Source organism: Coccomyxa subellipsoidea, assembly GCF_000258705.1.
Source record: "Coccomyxa subellipsoidea C-169, whole genome shotgun sequence".
Classification (NCBI taxonomy): Eukaryota; Viridiplantae; Chlorophyta; class Trebouxiophyceae; family Coccomyxaceae; genus Coccomyxa; species Coccomyxa subellipsoidea.
In genome coordinates this window covers 295,620-315,077 of record NW_005178026.1, presented here as the reverse complement: position 1 = coordinate 315,077, position 19,458 = coordinate 295,620, and the positions used below count along the sequence as shown (strand labels likewise).

At 52.7% G+C, this 19,458-nt stretch overlaps 3 protein-coding genes across 3 annotated transcripts; 1 reads left to right on the top strand and 2 right to left on the bottom strand.

Annotated features, from left to right (window-relative positions):
* Positions 1–27: 27 nt before the first annotated feature.
* Positions 28–9,243, bottom strand: COCSUDRAFT_67615 (hypothetical protein; the record flags this gene model as incomplete). Its single annotated transcript, XM_005644356.1, has 11 exons — positions 28–1,395; positions 1,708–1,807; positions 2,517–2,745; positions 3,018–3,369; positions 5,524–5,553; positions 6,133–6,329; positions 6,691–6,877; positions 7,435–7,572; positions 7,913–8,071; positions 8,379–8,699; positions 9,010–9,243. 11 exons carry the CDS (start codon positions 9,241–9,243, stop codon positions 1,240–1,242), a joined length of 2,103 nt encoding a protein of 700 aa, XP_005644413.1. The 3' UTR covers positions 28–1,239.
* A 955-nt stretch (positions 9,244–10,198) lies between these two features.
* On the top strand, positions 10,199–15,594 carry COCSUDRAFT_19074 (DEAD-domain-containing protein; the record flags this gene model as incomplete). Its single annotated transcript, XM_005644355.1, has 10 exons — positions 10,199–10,476; positions 10,701–10,895; positions 11,267–11,327; positions 11,760–11,855; positions 12,342–12,570; positions 13,015–13,016; positions 13,081–13,143; positions 13,545–13,732; positions 14,521–14,704; positions 15,364–15,594. The coding sequence occupies 10 exons, from the start codon at positions 10,199–10,201 to the stop codon at positions 15,592–15,594; spliced, it is 1,527 nt and encodes a 508-aa protein (XP_005644412.1).
* Positions 15,595–15,797: 203 nt separating this feature from the next.
* Positions 15,798–18,749, bottom strand: COCSUDRAFT_25550 (hypothetical protein). The gene is made up of 5 exons (XM_005644354.1): positions 18,464–18,749; positions 18,267–18,319; positions 17,817–17,996; positions 17,146–17,271; positions 15,798–16,716 (listed from the first exon to the last, which is right to left on the bottom strand). Exons 1-5 carry the CDS (start codon positions 18,642–18,644, stop codon positions 16,546–16,548), a joined length of 711 nt encoding a protein of 236 aa, XP_005644411.1. The 5' UTR covers positions 18,645–18,749; the 3' UTR covers positions 15,798–16,545.
* Between the last annotated feature and the right edge of the window lie 709 nt (positions 18,750–19,458).

The window sequence follows — 19,458 nt, the reverse complement described above, 5'->3', positions numbered from 1 at the left end:
ATGACTGCTTACTAATCGCTGTGGCTTGTCCCCGCTGTGCTGTGTATTCCTCTGGTCTTCAGTGACCAGGTGACCTTCAGGCGGGGCTCCTTTTAACAGCTCCTTTGGATCTAGAATAATGGGGTTGCATGCCTTGTTTTGTCCACCAAAGCAGCCGCCGTGTCCGCAGGCTTTGCTGGTGTTGCCTCATAGATGGAAGCTTCTGGGTTCAAGGGGAACAGCGGTCAGCATTGCTTTGCATCCCAAGCTTCTCTTTTGACAAAGAGACTTCTTTGGAGAGAGCAACGCATTGCTGAAAGAGGTGCCTAGAGACATCTGATGCAAGATACACCACCAATAGATAGACTCGCTGCCACATGCCTTCTTTGCTCCTAAGGTCACATATCTTTGATATGCTAGCAAGAGGCGCCTCGTAGCTAGCTAGCTATAGCACTATGGGTGTTCTGACTCATGCATAGGTGTTTTACAAATTTGCTGCTTGATAGCATGTCGGGGTATAGCACTGCCAACTGATTTCAAACATTCCTGATGGATTATATCACGAGGTTGCTGCAGAAGCGCCGTCGCGCCGTGCGCATCTGACTTGTTAGGTGATACTTACTACCGATATATGTGACTGATCGCGTACTCATATGTTGTGAGAGTTTTGACATGTCTAGTTGCTATTTGATGATTTGCTCGGGGTTCTTCCGTCGTGATGTGTTAACAGTGATCACAGTGCTCAAGAGTTGGCAAGTATTAATCTTACAAGTCACAGGTTCTTTCAGCTTCCACATCTTGCAAAAGTGCTTGCTTTGCAGCAAGACAGACCGGCCAATTCAGATTGTCCCTTCAATCCCCAATTGGGATCGACTTGACCATCAAGTGCTTGAGACTTGTCTGTCTTCCCGGTATATTTTTAAATTTTAAAAGGTTGTCGTACACACAGAAACAGGGGCTATCCCTTAACTAAAAACGCAGTGCCATGCTCATGAGACCTTCACTTCAGTCCTTAAAATTCATTATGCAGATCACATACCGTAGGTACATCACTGAGCCCAATATTTCCTTTCAAGTAAAGAATCCCGATGCGCAGCTGCCGCCAATCTTCAGGCTTTGGTGTTTCAGCAGATTCCCAGAGTCCCAGAACAAAAACTCCTGCCCTACAAGGGGTATTGCCTTGGCATTCACGATCAAACAAAAACTTAGCTGCCTTTCACAGCATCTCAGATTCAGAAAGCAGGCACGTCAGGGCAGTTTCTAGTGCCCATTCTGGGCAGCTGGGTTGCCCGCTGCAGGCAGCAGTTGTGCCGCCGGGGGCATGTAGGGCGAAATACAGAGCGCGTCTGCGAGGTATGCAGCCCAGAGAACGGCAGGCAATAACAAGATCCCCACCAGGGCCAGCGCGATCCAGATCTGGGAAGAACAGCACACTCAAGGTCAGCAGCCAAATCGGACGCCAAAGCCTTGTTCTTGGCAGGGCCCAGTTGAGTGGGGTATTTGAGTAGTTGTCGGCCCCTTCTACCATGCGAGTAGGAAGACAGGTGCAGGACTGCAAGTTGCTCTGTTAATCGTAGGTGCGCACCCCGGCAAAAGCACTGTTAGTGCCTACAAGCTTGTGCTCTCAAGAGCCATGTGTTCAAGACACCTGTATCAGTGGAGCTGCAGAGTCCAGTGTTACAAGACATGTTGATGGATTGCGGGGAGCTATAAAGTGAGTGTGCGCACATCTGGCTTGCTGACGACCTTGGAGCAGCCGCAGCCGTTGCTGGGCACATACCGCCAGAAACCGCCGCTGCCCGCAGGTATGCAGCAGCACACGCACTCACTGCAGGTCACACACCCGGTACTCTCACTCATCTCAATGATCTCAGTGAACTGCTTCTAGTCATTCAAGCAACCACATGCCTGGTGCGAAGATCCGGCAAAGGCAATCCTGTGACTCACAACATGCCACACGCATGGATTCTGTGCCCTACTGGGTGACTGCTAAACACAGTGCTCCTTTATGCTGCTTTATGAGGCCCACACAAGCAGACACAGCTGTTAGTGACACAGCTGTCAGTGACGGCTGCACAACAGGTATGCAACAGCACACGCACTCACTGCACCCCACACCCAGTCATCTTCTCAGCTCAATTCTGCCCATGTTCTATCTCTCAAAGCTCAAGCGTCTGAGTGCCCCTTTGCCCGAGCCAGGCCTGCCTTAACACATCCCTGTTATTCTTACTACAAAAGGGTGCCTTATCTAGAGGCCATCTGGGGATTTGGGGAACAATGACCAGGGGAAAGCATCCGAGTGAATTGATTCTAGTCCTTCAAGCAACCACCCGTCTGATGTGAATGCCAGACAAAGGCGATCCTGTGCCACACAACATGCAACAATCTTTTTGCCCTCAAGAGTCACTGCAAAATAACATGTTCCCTATGCTCTCTTGAGTGGGCTTCACAGCGCCCGCCCAAGTTGACACAGCTGTTGGTGAGACACGGTCTACTTGACTGGACAACAAATTTGAGAGGACAAATATAGGACTCACTTGCACTGTCCAGTCAGGCCCTGGGCTTGGCAGGTCTGAGGAGCAGAGTGTGCGCCGTGGGATTCTGTCCGAGGATCCCCCGATCCACCACCGCCGGTGGGACCCGGGGAAACGGCGGCGGCCGGGGGCTGCGCGCCGATCAGGTCTTGTATCTGCGTTGACTGAGCTGGCGCTGAGCTGGCTTCCCCCGCCGGCTTCGGCCCTGGCGCCAGACTTGGCGCGTGCCCATCTGTGCACATAGCACATCTCAGCCTTCGTGACTAAACAAAGGGTTCCAGAAAACTCAACCAGCAGCACTGTCTTCTCTCCTCTGTGCCTCCTGATCCTAGGAAGCACAGATGTGTAGCAGTGCGTCCTACAGGTCAAACGATGCCTGATCATAGCACTTGCCCAACGCTTTGCATTCTTTCCGCACGTTTGACAGGCCGCCCATCGCTGCATGCTCCTGTAAATCAAATATAAAGTGACTTGGTGCAAGGGAAAGCTTGTCTGAAGCCTTACATGGGGCCGGTGCTATGGCAGCCCAGGCAATGAGCTGAGAGAAGGACACCGCCGTAGAATTGGCAACCACTGGCGCCGGCGCAGGGGCCGGCGCGCTCGAATTTGAAGTTGAATTCGGAAGGGAGCTCCGCCGCCAGCGCGCTGTGGAGTTGACGGCCAGCGGTGGCGGAGGGGGGGACGCCGGTGGCGGCGGCGGCGGCGGCGGCGGGGGAACTGTCGCCAAATCAGCCCCTGCACTGTCTGTGCCAAGAGCTGCGTCTGAGGAATCTGCTAATGTTGCATCCAAAACCGCGGGAGAGACCGGTGCCTCAAAGCTGCGGAACAGGCCTGGTCGAGGGATTCCAAAACCGCCCTGCAACGAATGCACAAAGTACCTTCAGTGCTAGACGAATGGGCACCAGGAGATCATTTGTACTACAATCACTTTGGCTCTTACTGGCTTTGCGTCCAGAAGGAGGACAGTTACTTTCTGCTGGGTCCTTCCTGCTATTCTCCCCTTTTCTTGTGAGGACCTATCTACTGGATGGTGTTCGGAAGCTGTCAGGGAAGGTGCTCGACCATTGAGTTCTATAGTAAAGCAGCAGATCACAAGCAATCCTGCGTCTACATGTCCAAATCGTGGAACCTGAGGGAAGCCAGCAGGCGGAGCTTGCAAAGTGAGTCAACCATCCACTGCTGGTTAGGGTACCATATAACGTAAGTCCATGCAAACATCATTTATTGATCCCACAAAACGAGTTATAAGTTAAGTTTCAAGGAGTTATACTGTATTGCAACGTTGCATGTTCCATTCAGGGGAAGGGACGAGGCGCCACGCGATTTCACCTGCTGCAGAGTCTGAGACAGGCGCAGTCCGGGCGGGATCACCCCTATGCCGGCACCGTTATTGATCAGGATTTGTGCTTCGCACCCGTGGTTCCTTAAGAATGCCGCAAAACAAGCGACAAGGACGACTTGGACGAGCTTACATTGACCAGGCCTTAGACAACCTTTGTTAGTCATATCCAGGGCAGCTCAGATTGCAGTCCATGCATTGTCAACTTGTCAGTCGGAACTATGTTCTTGCTCTTCCTCTGATGCCTTTTGATCTCTTCCACCCGTCTGCCAATTTTAACTTCAGAAACGTGTCGATGATTTGGTTCCCTGTTTTGGTAGGTTTCAACCCCGGCTCCCAATTTAGTAGGTTTCGCTGGATGTTTGAATCTATCTGAGCCGGTTTCAAACAGGTTGTTTGGCCTTCTTCCGTTTCTTCGAATTCCAATGATCAGGTAGCTAGTTCCACTTAGATCGACAGCAGGGCACGGGACCTCGTTCGATCATATCTGGAGAGCACCTGAAGGCCGATGCTCTGATGCTTGATTTGATATGAGTCATCTGGGGGATTGGACCGTCAAATCCTGCCAAGCATGAAACAATGAATTGCGACGCGCCGAATTTTGTTTAGACATGGCGGTCGCCATGCTAATAATATGATACGACACTCCAAACCGTGCAGGCCATCGCGGGAAGTGCATCATGGTAGTGATGTGCACACTATGCTGTTATCATGATTTGATGACAATATTTAAGCATCATGCAGAAATTATAGAAATTTCATGATACTGCGATCCTGTAGTCCTCACAGTGGCGCAAGTGCATTGCATAGCGACAGGGCAAAGCAGTCATGACTTTCTGTGCAGCATGCGGTGGCGTGATTCTATGCAGCGATGCCATGTGACGGCATTCAATGTATGCTAGCAACACCTTATTTTATCGGCTAATTCATAAAAGCAGTTTGTATCAGCGCTACGCATTGAACCTCATTCAGGAATCAAGTACGAAAATGAATGGTCGTTCTCAGGAACAGGCTGGGCCACCCCAGCCTATAGCTAGAAGCTGAAATTGCCATATCAAGCGGATAAATCTACAGGCTTGATCCCTGTAAGAGCCTCTGCCTTTCAAGTCTAAATTCGACACGCGGCATGAAGTTCCCCTCAAGTTGCTTTCCTGTTCACCTGCGCACAAGCATCGGCACCACAAGCAATGGTTAGGTTACTTCTGGCTTTATCATGCCTCCTTGGAGGTTGACTGTGTGCAGAATACAGCATACTGCATTATGGCTTGGTAGGAACCACTATTGCATCTTTTATTCTCCTCACCCAAGACAAAAGGATGCAAGAGCAGCCACTCCTCTCACGAGGCCTGCTACTAACACTGCCTGGCATCAAATGGCATACTCATACTCAGGATAGATTGCAGCTCGGCCCCAACAAGATACCAAATCTCAACTCCAAAAGTACGCATGTCATCAGGCCGGTCACCCACCGTACTGCAGCATGTTGCACAGTCGCCCGGCAGCACAGCTTGCGCCGATTTTGCAGTGTCTGGCAGTCCGCCCAAGCTGGGACATGGCTGCAATGCGCAAGTTACACTCCAAGGCTGCCTATATCAGCTGGTGTGGTGTTTGTTGTGACGTGGATCAGTCGAGGAGAGGCCGCCGGCCGCTTTTGTTCGGGCGAAGGCCCACTCGCTGCGCCATGGCCTCACTGCCATGCACCTGCACATGCACAGCACAGAATTGTTATTATTATTACATGCTTTTCCTGCCAAGAGGCAAGGTGCGTCCTGCATACAAGCTGCAGTTGAAGGCCGCCATAATCCTACCCCTTGTTGGACTCGCCAGATCCAAGCAAGACCCGATCAACCGTGGGCACGGTGCTCAGTATTTATATTGCCCCCCGCCAGCCGGGACCACACAGAATGCCCCTATAAAAATAGGCGCAGACTTGCAACACCAAGATCCCAGAAATAACATCAGGCAGAGCTGCTGCATCAGTGCATAGACCCGTGGCAAGCGCGCTCGTAAATACTACGGAACAGGCCGCATAACACAGCCAGCCCTGGGATGATGCCAGATATAGGTCAGGCTGAGTAAAGATGAGAGGGCCTTTGGAATCCAAATAAGAACAATGCACCCCTTGATTTCTTACGTTACCACATACTGGCAACGAGGATCCATAATTGCGCCCCCGGGTTCCAGATTACTGGACAGTACTAGGTTTCAGGACTGCTGGGAATTTTAAGAAGGCCATTTTGGTTCAAGATTTAAATTCAAATATATAACAGGAGGCTGCACCTGCAGCGCGTAGCGCAGGTCGTGGCGGCCGGCGGCTCGCAGCTGCTCGTGTGTGGGCATGCGCCCGAGGAAGCTTCGCGGCAGCTGCCGCAGAAACTCCGCCAACGCCGCTGCCGCCACGTCAGCGTCGCGCATCGCCGCGCGTTCCCTCCGCTGCGTTTTGAAGCCCAGCCGCTCCGCAACCGCATGGAAGCCGCCTGCATGCGCAGCAATGAAAAAAGATGAAATCTTTCGTACATCCCATACCTCTTCATGAAGCCCCTTTTCTGCTCTTGTCAAGGGTTGCAATTGCCAACCTTCTGCCATGGCATTCTATATTGAGACACACACGTTCATCTATTAGCAAGACTAATCATGGCGGCGATTCTGAACTCAAATTGACGGCTGATTGGCGCAACATCTGCAGTAGCTGCGCCCAAAGGTGCCTTTCCTCGAATTTTCAGAACTTTGAGAATTGAGGGGCTTCCCCTGCGGAGATCATGCAGTCCCAACATGCTCATTGGCGGTCCAGTGGGGTCCATCAGAATCTTCGATTCTTTTAGAAGGCTGTGAGCTCACCCGCTTTTCTGATGGCATTAAACAGATCTTGCCGATTTGCGTCGGCCAGCGTGGCTGGTGCCGGCATGGTCCCGCGGGGCATTCCCTGCTCCTTGACGAACGCCTCGATTTCAAATTTGAGCTTGCGCGGCTCGCGCAGGCTCTGGAAACGCGGCCACGCCGACGGCCGCTCCAGCATTTCCCCGACCTGACATCACACAGGGGAATTATAAGAATAAAATAAACCCTACACCCTGAAGGAAATTAAATACAAAGTCGTTTGTAATATTTGCCTCCGTTTGGAATGCCCCCTGAGGTGGATGACATGCTGCAAGTTGAGGTATCTGCCGAGTCTGTTCGGCTGACTGGTCTAGATGTGTGCAGTGGCTCAAGCTCTCAGCCATGCCCTGCTCAGCACGCCGTTACTAATTGGACTCTCCCCACTTCGTGGTACTTGCTCGCAATCAAATGATTAAATTTGAGGCACCATGAGTGGCTGAGAGAGGACGCCCCCCCCCACCATGCGATAGCCACTTGCATGGTGCACTGCCTTACGGCACCAAAGCCGGGAAAGAAAAGTCTGCAAAGCTAAGAACCCGCTAATACCCAGAAGGTCACGATTCGGCCCAGATGGCTTGTTTTCAGACCCAGAAGGATCATCTGGTACCGATGTGCGCCTAGTTTTGTCTATATGGTCACTGATCCGTGACACAGAAGGCTAAGCAGCGATGGCGCATGACGGGTGAGAAGGAACAGGCAACCCACCATGCGGTAGCCGCCGTAGTACTGAATTGCATGGTGCAGATCGAAGCGCGCGGCTGACAGCATGGCAGTCCGAGAGGGCATCACTCGGTCGGCCTCGTCCTCAACTACCAGGAAGCTGCCCTCATCATCCAGTGCCACCTGCGCGCGCAAGTGCTTACTGAAGGTTATGTAACCATCTCGTGATAACCTCCTGAGACCATGCATCTGCATGGTAACAGCGAGCCATGTCACGATATTCACAAGCAGGAATGGACCTGATTGTGCTCTAATTCGGGGCCGCAACAGTACCAGACAAGCCAAAGGGGATCCCCATCAGCACCTCATCCAGGACCAATGAGCACAGACTAAATAAGACAAATAGAAACAGAACATTGCAGGACAACGCACGGGAAATTGAAGTACACATGACATTGGCTGACCCCTATCTCCTCAGGGAAGAGGAATCGGGAGCAATAAAGGAGCTCTGCTGCAGTCTCACGCATGCTGCTGTTGGGTCAACACGAGCAGGGCGTGCCTTGTGAGGGCGGATGGGCTCGTCCCATTGGGTGCGCGCCGTGACTAAATTGTAATAATAGGTGCCCCCAGTCGCCTCGTCCTGTAGCGCAACCCACTGCCCCGCCACAAATTGCGACAGCTCCTGCGGTAGACCGCCATGCACTACCATCAGTCCTTCATACCACATTCAAATGCTCAGCGGGGCTATTATTGAAAGAAATATTCCTCAGCTCTTGCTACGTCCAGGCAGTACGAAGAGCTTTGCAGAGAGAGCTGGCAATGTGAGAAGCAAAGGAGGCACCAGGGATTATTGCAGAAGACATGAGAGCACCTTTTTTGTTCTGCTCTGTCGGTGCTGGCCTCTCGTGCAAATCGAGTGCACCCCATTGTGTGAAAACATTTAAGAACAAATCTACTGTGCCAAACCGGAGACCGGATGAGCAGCGCACCTCGTCCAGATTGTCGGTGGAGTCCCAGAAGCCGACCGGCCGGCGGCGGCTGCGCAGTCCGAGGCGCTGCGCGACCGCCAGAGATCCGCCGGCCGCCCGGATTGCGCGCACGATGTCGGCCCGGCCGGCCGCCTGCAGCACCGCGCGCGTCGGCATTGTCGGGGACGGCTGATCAGGCGCAGCAGCAGCAGCAGCAGCAGCGGCCAGATCTGGCTTTGCCGCTGCCGGTGCCTCATTTGGCGCCAGTGCCGCCGGTGCCTGATCAGACGATCCAAGACTTGGCTCTGCCTCGTCGGCTGCCGCAACCCCGGCTAGAAACTCCTGCGTCAGTCAAGATGACGCCAACACTTAAGAGGTCTATACTCAGCGTATGGATGTAGGAAAATGCTGGCAGCACCTATTGTGATGACACTGCGACGACTGCCCAACAGTTGCTCCAGCGCAAATTTCATCAGAAACAATGGTGTGCAGCTCGTCTGAGACTCTGCAGCCTTGAATGGCTGTGCATGCTTCCTGCCTTTGCTTGTAGCCAAGCCATGGGCACCATGGTCAGAAATTTCATGCCGCTTTGGTCCATGCAAGAGGGTAAATGTGGTTTACACAAGGCTTCCAAGTGGCAAAAGAAGAGCACCTGTAGGAGCGGCTCTAAAAATTCCAGGGCAGCCTGCTGGCGGCCCAGATCCAGCAGGCCGTGAGGGGGGTCCACAAGCACAAGGCGCTGCTTCGCATCTGCGCTGCGCACGATGCCCTCCACGTACGGAATCTGGTGGTGCTCCGGCCCGTAACCGTGGTCCGGATCGCTGTTGACCACCAGGAGGTTCGGGGGGCTCAGCTCGCAATCCCCAGGGTACAACACCTGCGCCATTGGATGCTTTTGCTCAACGTGCAGGTAGACTTTCGGCAAGAAGCACATGCAGCGCACCCTGCCGATGATAGAATGATGCAATCAGACGGATACTGCGAAGGTGCACGCAGATGGAAAGCATGTCCTGGACCTCCCAGAAGTCAAAGATAGCTGATGCTCTGCACCTCTTCAACAACGCCCACGTGCTTCTGCCTGCGTGCGGTTCTGACCGTGTAGCCGACGAGTTCGGAAGGTGCCCTTAATATTTGAGTTTTGCCTGCAGCTTTGTTCGCCTTCTGCGTTGGCTTTTGACCTGCAAGGTGACAGACGCAATTTGGGTTGTTCAGAAGTGCTTCATCACCTACCCTGCATCGATTAATCGATACTCATGAATCTCATATTCTGCTAACCACATTTAGCGGCGGAGGAATGTCTTACAGCGAACGATGGATGGCGTGATGCTCCTAGTGAAACACCGCAAGTGCACTGTTTTGCATCCAGCATTGCATATCTTCGCAGTACCTGTCGACCATATCATGTCCTTCAAGTCAACGCACGAAATGTGTGGACATCTCTGTGAAACAGAATGAGACGGGCAGATGCATGCATCTGAGAAGCTGCGTTTACTACACTTCCCCTGGTCTCTGGGCTGTCGATATCCTACTCACCCCCTGACCGTAGGGTTCTTGGTTTGCCAGCAGCAATTAAGATTGCACAAACAAAAAGATCCTCGTTGCGGAAAGGAAGATATGATTTACTAACAGATCAATAGAATTGTGGACGTCGATCACCACTGATCAATTGGTTATCGCAGTGTTCACTTTCCAGTTACGATTCTCCTAGTACAAATACTTGGAAAGTGATTCGTTGCGTGCGTGAGATTTCGATCTTGATCGGAATTAAATAACATTCGTGGTCTCGACTTCACTAAGAACCAAACTTGAGCGCTGTGTATTTTTTCTTTTCTAGCTAAATAATGAGCCAAGACGGCTTGGAAGACACGACAGGGATCACCCTGTTCGCGAAGCAGACGAAAAAGCGGCGCAGAAAGGAGAAAGAAACAGGCGACGCTGCCCAAAAGCCACCTCCTGAAACAGAAAACGACAGCAAAAGTGTCGAGCAGAACACCGCTGCCCTTGGTGCAGAGACAGCCGCAAATGATGAGGCTACTGAGAGGCAGGAGCCAGCGAGCACCAGCGGCCAGGAGGCCCCTGTGACCTTCAGGAGCCTGGGTATCTCAGAGTGGCTTGACAGGTGCTGCACCCTGTGCTGCACAGACCTTGCAGCAGAGCAAGGAAGACAATCAACACAATTGTAGCCTCGCATGCATTCGTCACACATACAATCACCACTTCCGCGACATGCAGGCCATTGACACAGCTTCCTGCATCCTGGCACAGACGTGTCCGGCTCTAGAATGTCTCTTTCTATCACATTGTAACAACCCTCAAATTGCCCGGTTTTGTCCCCCTGCGCAGGGTCTGCAAATCGCTGGGAATGGTGCGGCCGACGCAGGTGCAGCGCGGCTGCATCCCGGCCATCCTCGGCGGCCGGGACGTTCTTGGAACGGCGCACACCGGCAGCGGAAAAACCGCCGCTTTTGCGCTGCCCATATTACAGCGACTCGCGCGAGAACCTTATGGCATCTTCGCCCTTGTGCTCACGCCAACCAGGTGAGAGGCTGCTGCGTGGGACAGTCATCATGATGTTACATGATGTGACCCAATTTGCGCTGCCCTCTCGCGAGCCGCATTGGCATCTTCGCCCTCGGCTCACGCCCACCAGGTGAATGGCGGCTGCATGGGAGCGTGGTTTGGGTCACTTTGCATTGCACCAGGCGCGCAAAGGCTTGGCCAAGGGATGCCAGGGTGCAGGATTGCTCACATGCAGACAATTCAGCCCGCACACGCAGTAGCACCACACGTCGGGTGGAATTCTCAAGGATTCTGTTGAAGAATGCGCATGATTGCTGGGAGATGGCAATAGCAGAATGGTTTAGTAAGACTAGTTGGATCCTCATTGAAGCATGCGCATGTGGGTGCAGGGAGTTGGCGATGCAGCTGGCGGACCAGTTCAGGGCACTCGGCTCCGGCATGTCCCTCACGGTGCGCGCCCCACCCAGGCAACCCACCCTTTTCTGATTCCCTGCACCGCTTGCATGCATACCCCACCTGCAAGATGTGGGGTAAACACATATGGGGATGAGACACCCCCCCCACTCCCTCTTGATGAATGGCACAGCAGAGGGATGCTTGTTCTGATCCCTTTTGCTTCGACACCTACATGCCGAGAACATTTCGCCTGCACTGCAACATGGCACATATTCACAGCGATCGCCCTAGAGCGAGCACAAACAGAAGACTGCTAAAGCGTTTGACTTGCATGTTACTGGACCCTGGTGTTGAAAGTGACCTCTAGTCTGAGCATTCCCCAAGATCCAAAAGAGTGGTGCCCGGAGATCGGCTTAACTAAATGTACGGACCCCAGCTCTTCTTGAGATTTGAATAGAGGTGTGAGAGATCATTGATTTTGTGCAGGATGCGGTGGTGATTGGTGGGCTGGACATGCAGAGCCAGGCGAAGGCTCTGGCGCAGCGGCCGCACATCATTGTCGCCACCCCTGGACGGCTGAGGGTGAGCCACCCCTGGGATCCACCCCACTTTTCTCTTAAATTGCCGCTCTGTGGAGTTCCTGTTGTTATGGTGAAGTGCAGTCTCACTCCTGCACTTGCAATGAGAGCCTGTCATTCATATTGATTTTCAATGCACTCAGTGATGGTCCTTCCGACTAGTGTTGGAGGCTGTTCCTATGGGAGGACCTTGCACTGTTGCTGTACATGGAGACTCACAAGACTTTTGGCCCCTGTACTTCCGCTGCATTTCTTTTAGGCGTGTAAATTTATGGGAATGCAGCAGAGCTATAATGCACGATCTCTTTGTGGGTTTCCTTGCACCATGACATTGGCAATATTCACCCTGTGTTCAATCACTCCTTCTACCTGACACCTGGTACTAATTTTTTTCTGGTCGATGATCACCATATGACCTCTGGGTGGGGCACATCAAAACACCATAATCTGAGAGTCGTTACCCCTGAACTGAGGGGAGTGATGCGGGCAGGATCTGCTGAGCGCGCATGCTGACCTGGCGGAGGGCTTCAATCGCGTGGCGTTCCTGGTCCTGGACGAGGCGGACCGCCTGCTCGAACCCACCTTCGAATCCGAGCTGCGAGTCATCGCGAGTCACCTGCCAGCTCAGCGCCAGACGCTGCTTTTCTCCGCCACCCTCACCCGGAGCCTCGCCACCCTGCAGGCATCAGCCCTGCGCGACGCCTTTTTGTTCCAGGCAGGTTCTTCTGCCTTTTCAAAGGGATATTTCTGGGGCTTTGGCTTGTGTTTTGCACGTCAATTTGAAGTGAACCTATTTACAAGAATGCTCATTCCATACTCCAAATCTGGAGACTTTTTAACGTTTTGGCAAAAATCTTGAACCTTCTTTTTTGCGTCAGCCCTACGCGACGCCTTTCTGTTCCAGATACATCCAAATTTGCAGCATGCCATTTGGGCGTACCTTCTCTGCATGCAAAATCAGATTTATTTGGAGATTTGGCCAGGCCAGCACCGTATTTTTGTATGTGAGGGCTACTCGAGATCCAGAACATAATCCATGCGTGACCAGCGTGCAATTCCTCTGCAGCTGGTGGCCTTGTACCAGGAGAAGTGCATGAACCCACCATGGTGTCAAGTTGTGAGTAGTGCAGAAAGCATGTTCGTTGCTGTGTGGCGCTGGTAAGATGTGCTGGCAGAGCCTCATGCTTTGATGGTCCTGTGTGGCTGAGTAATCTTGATGATGTCTGCAGGCATATGAGGGGCTGGAAACAGCAGTGAACCTGCGAGAGGACTACCTCTTCATCCCTGCCAAGGTGACACTTGCTCGCGCATCAGCTGATTGCAATAGGGCCTATGCTCATCCGTATCACAGCCCCATTTGATGCATGCCATGCAGCGTGCTTTGGAGAATCTTGCAGGCCTTTAAAGGAAACACCTCATCTTGTATTTTTCGTCACGCATGGGAGATGCTATACTTACATGGCCTTGAATGCATTGGCCAAAGGACAATGTTCAGCTCATTCCCTTTCGCAAGCACACGGTAATACATGCACATGATCGGTGACCTGGCTCAGGGGAAATGTGTTTCTAACATGTGGTCACTATAAACCCTGCACCCCCGGTTTAGAGCGACCTGTACGGTAATCTGGTCAAGATTATTCAAAAATTAAGATTTTGTCATTTTCAAATTCAAAACATGATATATATTTTTTAGGTGCGGGAGCTGTACCTGGTGCACGTGCTGGAGTCCTTGGAGGAGTTCTCTATCCGCAGCGCGATAGTTTTCTGCTCTACCTGCCGCGGCTGCCATCTGCTTTCTCTGCTGCTGGCAGAGCTGGGCGTCGCCTCTGTAGCGCTGCATTCTCACCTCACGCAAGGGCGCCGCTTGGCTGCATTACATAGGTGCGCACCCCTTTCTCTATTCTAGGGAGTCGAGTTATTCCAGGGCCCTGAAGAGGGTTAGCTTTTCTCATGTTTGAATTTCTTGTGGGGGAACACGTCACGCAAGGCCACCGCCTTGCCGCATTACATCGGTGCGCGCCCTTTTCCCCTTTCCGGGGGACATATGTCTATTCTTGGGGGATATCTTTTAAGTTCAGGATCTGAGGGGGTTCCGTTTTTAGACGTAAAACCTGCCTGTTGGGGTGTTGCCTCTGTTGCCGTGCACTCGCACCTCACACAAGGGCGCCGGATGACTGCATTACATGTGTGCGCACCCCTTGTTGTGTCCAGGGTGTTGAGGGGATTGATACCCTATAGATAGGTTTTGCAATCTTGCTGTGATAGTGTCTGCCTCTTCATGTCTTGCATGAAAGCAGCCGTCGGATTGTTTGAACTTGCCGGATGTAGGGCCTTATCCGCAAGCTACCGCAATCCCTCTGCCGGATCTCCTCGTTGCTTTGTGGGTCATGATAGCTTGTCAAGAGGCTCTCTTGCACCTGTACTTTTTCACGATGTGACACCGCATCTTGCGTCTCAAGGTCTCTGTCAAGTGGCCAAGCCCGGTACGTGAGACGGAGTACGTGAGCAGCACTTCATCCTTCCCGTCTCACCTCACAATGAGAATCCCAGCCTTTAACCACTTTTGTGGCTGCAAATATTTAATAGTAGCTCATGTTTGTGGCCACATTTGCTTCCAGTAAGCATCCCTGTAAGAAGTACTGTTCTTGACAGGGAATTGTGCCGCGCAGGTTCAAGTCGGGGGGCGTGCCCATTCTGCTGGCGACGGACGTGGCGAGCCGGGGCCTGGACATTCCCACAGTGGACCTCGTTGTGAATTATGAGCTGCCCTCTCTGCCGCGCGATTACGTGCACCGCGTCGGCCGAACCGCGCGCGCCGGCCGCGGCGGCTGGGCGCTAAGCCTCGTCACGCAGGTGCGGGCAGGGAATGTAGGGTCGGAGGGTGGATGGTAGGATGGAATACTAGGGTCTGAGGGTGGTCAACGCGATAAATCTTGCAAGTGGTCGTGCGGCCGGGCGCTCAGCCCCGTCACACAGGTGCGGGCAGCTTCACAGGAAACAAAGGGTCGGAGGGTGATAACATGTTGGTTTGATAGGGTTTGAGGGTGGTCAATAAGGTCATCAATGCATGGGCGCTCAGTCTCGTCACGCATATGCACAGCAACGCCCCCTGACAGGAGCTCAGGATTCCCTCAAGATGTTCCTGGGATTGTAGGCATCAGTGTTGGATGCGGTGGACGTCATGCATGTATGGCAGGGCACTGGGGTGAGCAGGAAGCCATAAAGCTGGTACCTGCCGGCAAAATGCAGTCGCAGTCAATTGCACGATGGACAGTGTATGAATCAAGCAGATGCAATGCGCTGCAGATTACAACTTGTTACGGTGCTGTCCCATGAATATCACACGCGGTAGCAGCGCACACTGAGGGGTAGGCTATGCAGAGTGTTCTTCTAAGAGCCATCTCTCCCCTTGACTTGCAATATTGAGATTTATGTTGATCAGGAAGCAGCAGCTTGGCAGCCGTCGTGCAGTGTATTTGCTTGCTAATGTGCAAGCGCGTCTGTGTGTGCAGTATGACGTGGAGTTGGTGCAGCACATAGAGAGCTTGATCGGGCACCAGCTGCGAGAGTTCACTCTGGACGAGGCCCAGGTGCTCAAGGGGATCACAAGGGTGTATTCGGCAAAGCGCTCGGTGGCAGTGAAAGCTCTGGAGGATGAGTCACGCGATGACAAACACCGCCAGCTCATCAGGCGCAAGAGCGGTCCCAAGAAAGCCAAGAAAGTGAAGGGAGGCACTGATTAGCTTGTCGTGAAAATAATGAAGTTGCTTCCGGCCATTACAGCTTTTGCTTGAATGGCGGTGAACTTTTCAATAAATATTATTGTTAGCTGTGTAAATGATCAGTGCATGAATATTGTGCACATGCAATCATTGTCACAGGTAGTACGGCATCAGTGTCTGGTGTTTGTGCTCATGCGGATTTTGGAAGGAATGTAGAGATCTCATTTGTAAAGTTGGTTACACTGATTTAAGCATTCGAGACTCTCTCAGCATGCATGATCTGTGAGGGTTGATGACGTGGTTAGTCCCAACTGGCGCCTAGACCCATCTATGCCTTATCAGAACAAAGACCATGCAAACGCATGCCCTTCAATCACGATGGCCTCCCTTGTGAGCATCAGCAACAGGGACTCCTGGCACCCCAGATTGAACACAAGCCCACAAGAAACAGGCGCACCCATTGAGTACAATTCTTGCAAGCAGTCACCCGATGAAAGAGACCGACCAAGACTGACACATGTGCAGCTGCAGCAGAACTTGACATCCAGCGCCTTTCAGATCAACATGGCAGAGCGCAGGCATGGGACCCAATAAGGTCAGTGAATGCGAGACCGGGCGTCAATTTCCAGTCAGCAAAACATCCCAACAGAACAACACCCTGAAGGCGCCCAGCCAGTCTCACAGCAGCAGCAGCCGAACAAGCCTGCAACTCCCCTCAGACCGCAGGGGTCCCAATCTTGTCAAAGAAGGAGCTGACCACCCTGCTTGTCCTACCGTCCAGTTCTGGTCAGGCGTGACAGCCTCCCGGGAGATCCACCCCCCGAGGTTGGGGTCAGCCCACGCATGCAGCCATGCCTGAGGGTCCACCCCAAGGCGTGCATCCCAGGGTGGATCCTCACAATTCACCCCAGGATCCACCCCCGGAGAATCCACCCCCGGGGGGTAAACTTCCCCGGTCAGGTCCCCCCCTGCTCAGTACTTCGGGGGGACCCACTGCTCCTTGGGGTCGACGCGGGCGAAGCCGGCGCCGGAGGAGTGGATGCCGCAGGAGTCGCCGTCGTGGGTGTATTGCTCCGCGTACTCGCCGCTGCGCCGCCGGCCAAGCTTGTTGTCAAACACGCTGAACCATGCGTAGTAGCCGCCCTGCAGCAGAGAACACTCGTTAGTGATGTCACTACTCATCTTTAATATAGTGTTCCTGCCATAAAGGCAAAGCCTGCGGATAGGTTTCAAGTAAAGGCCGCCACATGCCCCTATGTCTTGTTGTCGAATATATGAAATCAGGTCTAGTAGCCGCCATACAGCAGACAAAATTCGATGTTACTGTTGCAATTGCAATTTTGTTACGCGCTGTTGCTGCCGCAGTAGGCCAGGTGCGTCCGCGGACGATCTGCTGGTAAGGAGTGTTACAAGCTTTGCGTTAGCAAAGCATTCGCAGCAGAGCTGAGGATGCCTTTGCTGCAGGTGCAACACCTCCAGGGTTGCATATGGCAATGGCCGCCCAGCATTGTCATTTGCAGCCGATTGGGCCGCCGGCATGCGGGTTGATCAACATCAAGTACGGGCGCGCACCTTGAGGCCGACGATGTTGGTGTAGCCCTCTTCGTCAAGCGCCATGAGGGCATCCATTGTGTAGGTGCGCCCGTCGCTGCACCCGATCAGCAGCTTCGCCTCAGTATCCGGGAAACGCTTCTTCACCTGCGCACATTTTGGATTACTTCAATAGGTGCAGCACGCTGGAGCTAAAAAGCTTACCGGTGGGCTTGTGCCTCCACATCAGCTATCGAAGACTGCCTGGGGCGTGCAATCCCAGCGAAAGATTTCTTTGAGCCGGATCGCAGCCTGACAGGTCTCAAGGCAGGGTCCTAACGCTGGGGCTTTAAGGCATCGAGCATGCAGCTGCAAGCGGGCTAAATTTCTCCTCAGGTGGATCTGCACGGAGGCCAAGCCTTCCCAGCCAGTGTTGCATTCCCACGACCATTTCCCGCAGACCTAGCACTTTGTGATCCTCAAATTACCACTCACTGCCGCCACGCAAGACAGTGGGAATGGCCAAGCTTGTCCCGAAAAATTCTCCTGGATTGCTACAGCTTTTGCAGATTTGCCTTGGTAAAATAGAGCATCACTGTTAATGCTGTGCACACCATGGACACACTTTGCACTCAAAGCACGATGATCAGTGCACCTTGTCGGGCACACAATTTGTGAGGACCACAATGAAAAGACTACATAAATCAGCGTACCTGCTCGATCCAGTCTGGGTTGTCCTCCTTGATGACCACTTTCTTGTTCTGCTCGGGGTCGAACACTTTCTTGGACTTCTTCATGGGGATGCTGACCGACCCCTTCACTTTGCCCACCTCGTCATACTCGACAGCAGTCCTCACGTCCAGATAGGTGTAGCCCTCCTCAGAGTACAGCACCTGGATAACTCAGCGCAACAGGGATGGGTTGGAGCGCAGTAGAGGGTTTCCTGGCTAGCTCTGGACGATCGGATATGTATATACGCATATAAGGGTGCAGCTGTGCCGCGTCAGAAGTCGTGCAATATTCGAAAGCAGAGAGGCAGCCGGCATCTGTAGTTAACAGTGGAGTAGCAGGCAAGCAGGATGCCACTGTACAGGCTTCTCAACAGTAAAACCATCAAGAGACCGGTGTCACTATGTGCAAAATACTTGACTGAAGGGGCTCACCCTGGCCTCCTCCACGGTTGCCACTCCCTTCTCAGGGAACTCCTCCTTCACCTCTGCGCATGCGCCCACAGGGATGTCAGGACACCGCATGCAATCTGTTCTGTGATTGCAACGATGAATCTAATTTCCAGGAGCTTCAAACTACCCTCGCTCCTTGATAACAACTCAAAAGCACCATGCAAAGCAAGCAGAAGTACCCGCAATGAACTCCGGATCGGGCCACTCTCGGACGAAGGCCTGGACAGTTGCATTCTGACGCCTCTGCTGGGCCCTCAGAGTTCTAAATGCAACTCTACTTCCAGTGAAGGCACTTCTGCATGGCAGGGTCACCCTGCCAGTGTGACCAGCGCTCAGGCTGCCTCGCAGTGCTTGAGACATCGGCAAGTGTTCGCTATCACGCACTTGCCCCTTTGATACGATCGACACAGCAGAGTCCCGAATACTATGCGGGATACAACACACCGTTTCTGCTGATGGAAATCGAGCTACCAATTCCAGAATGTTCCTGCTCCTCTGGGCCACAAAAGATCAGGTGCCGTAACCGGTTACGCACCTCGGACAGCTTCGCAGCTGTGGAGGAAACTGCCATCATGGGCAAGAGCGGAAAGACACTAATAAACTGTACACTCAGTGTACTACACTGATACCTTTGTACACTGATCAAAATTTTGATGCATCCGTCCCTGAGTACTATCAGTGTACATTATGAGATGAGCTTGATGAGCTTGTATGTGCACCTGTTTGTTGATTGCAGTACTACTACGCAATGATCACTACGTATTATTATTATTACAGGTCGGCAAACCCAAAGCCAGAGGCCTACGTAGTGATCATGATTATGTATACCGTATGTGACAGCGCTAGCGGTGCTGGAATGCAACACCGATCTCAAATATATCCCTGAGTCACGCCTCCTACTGTAGCTTTCCACTCACCAGCCCATAGCAAGCTTGTGAAGATTTTAAATTTGTTGCCATAAGAGTACATATTCAACGAGGGTGGCACCAGCAGCCTCTGGTCTAATTATATGTTGGCTGAGCTAGGCCGTCTGATCTGCGCGTGTGCCACTCAATAGATCAATCAATGTGCAAGGGACAATCTAAGCATTAGGAAGGCAAAACATATTTCGGAGGATTCAAGCTATGAGTATGACAGTACCTCGCAGCATTCATTATGTTGTAGCGTCCTAGCG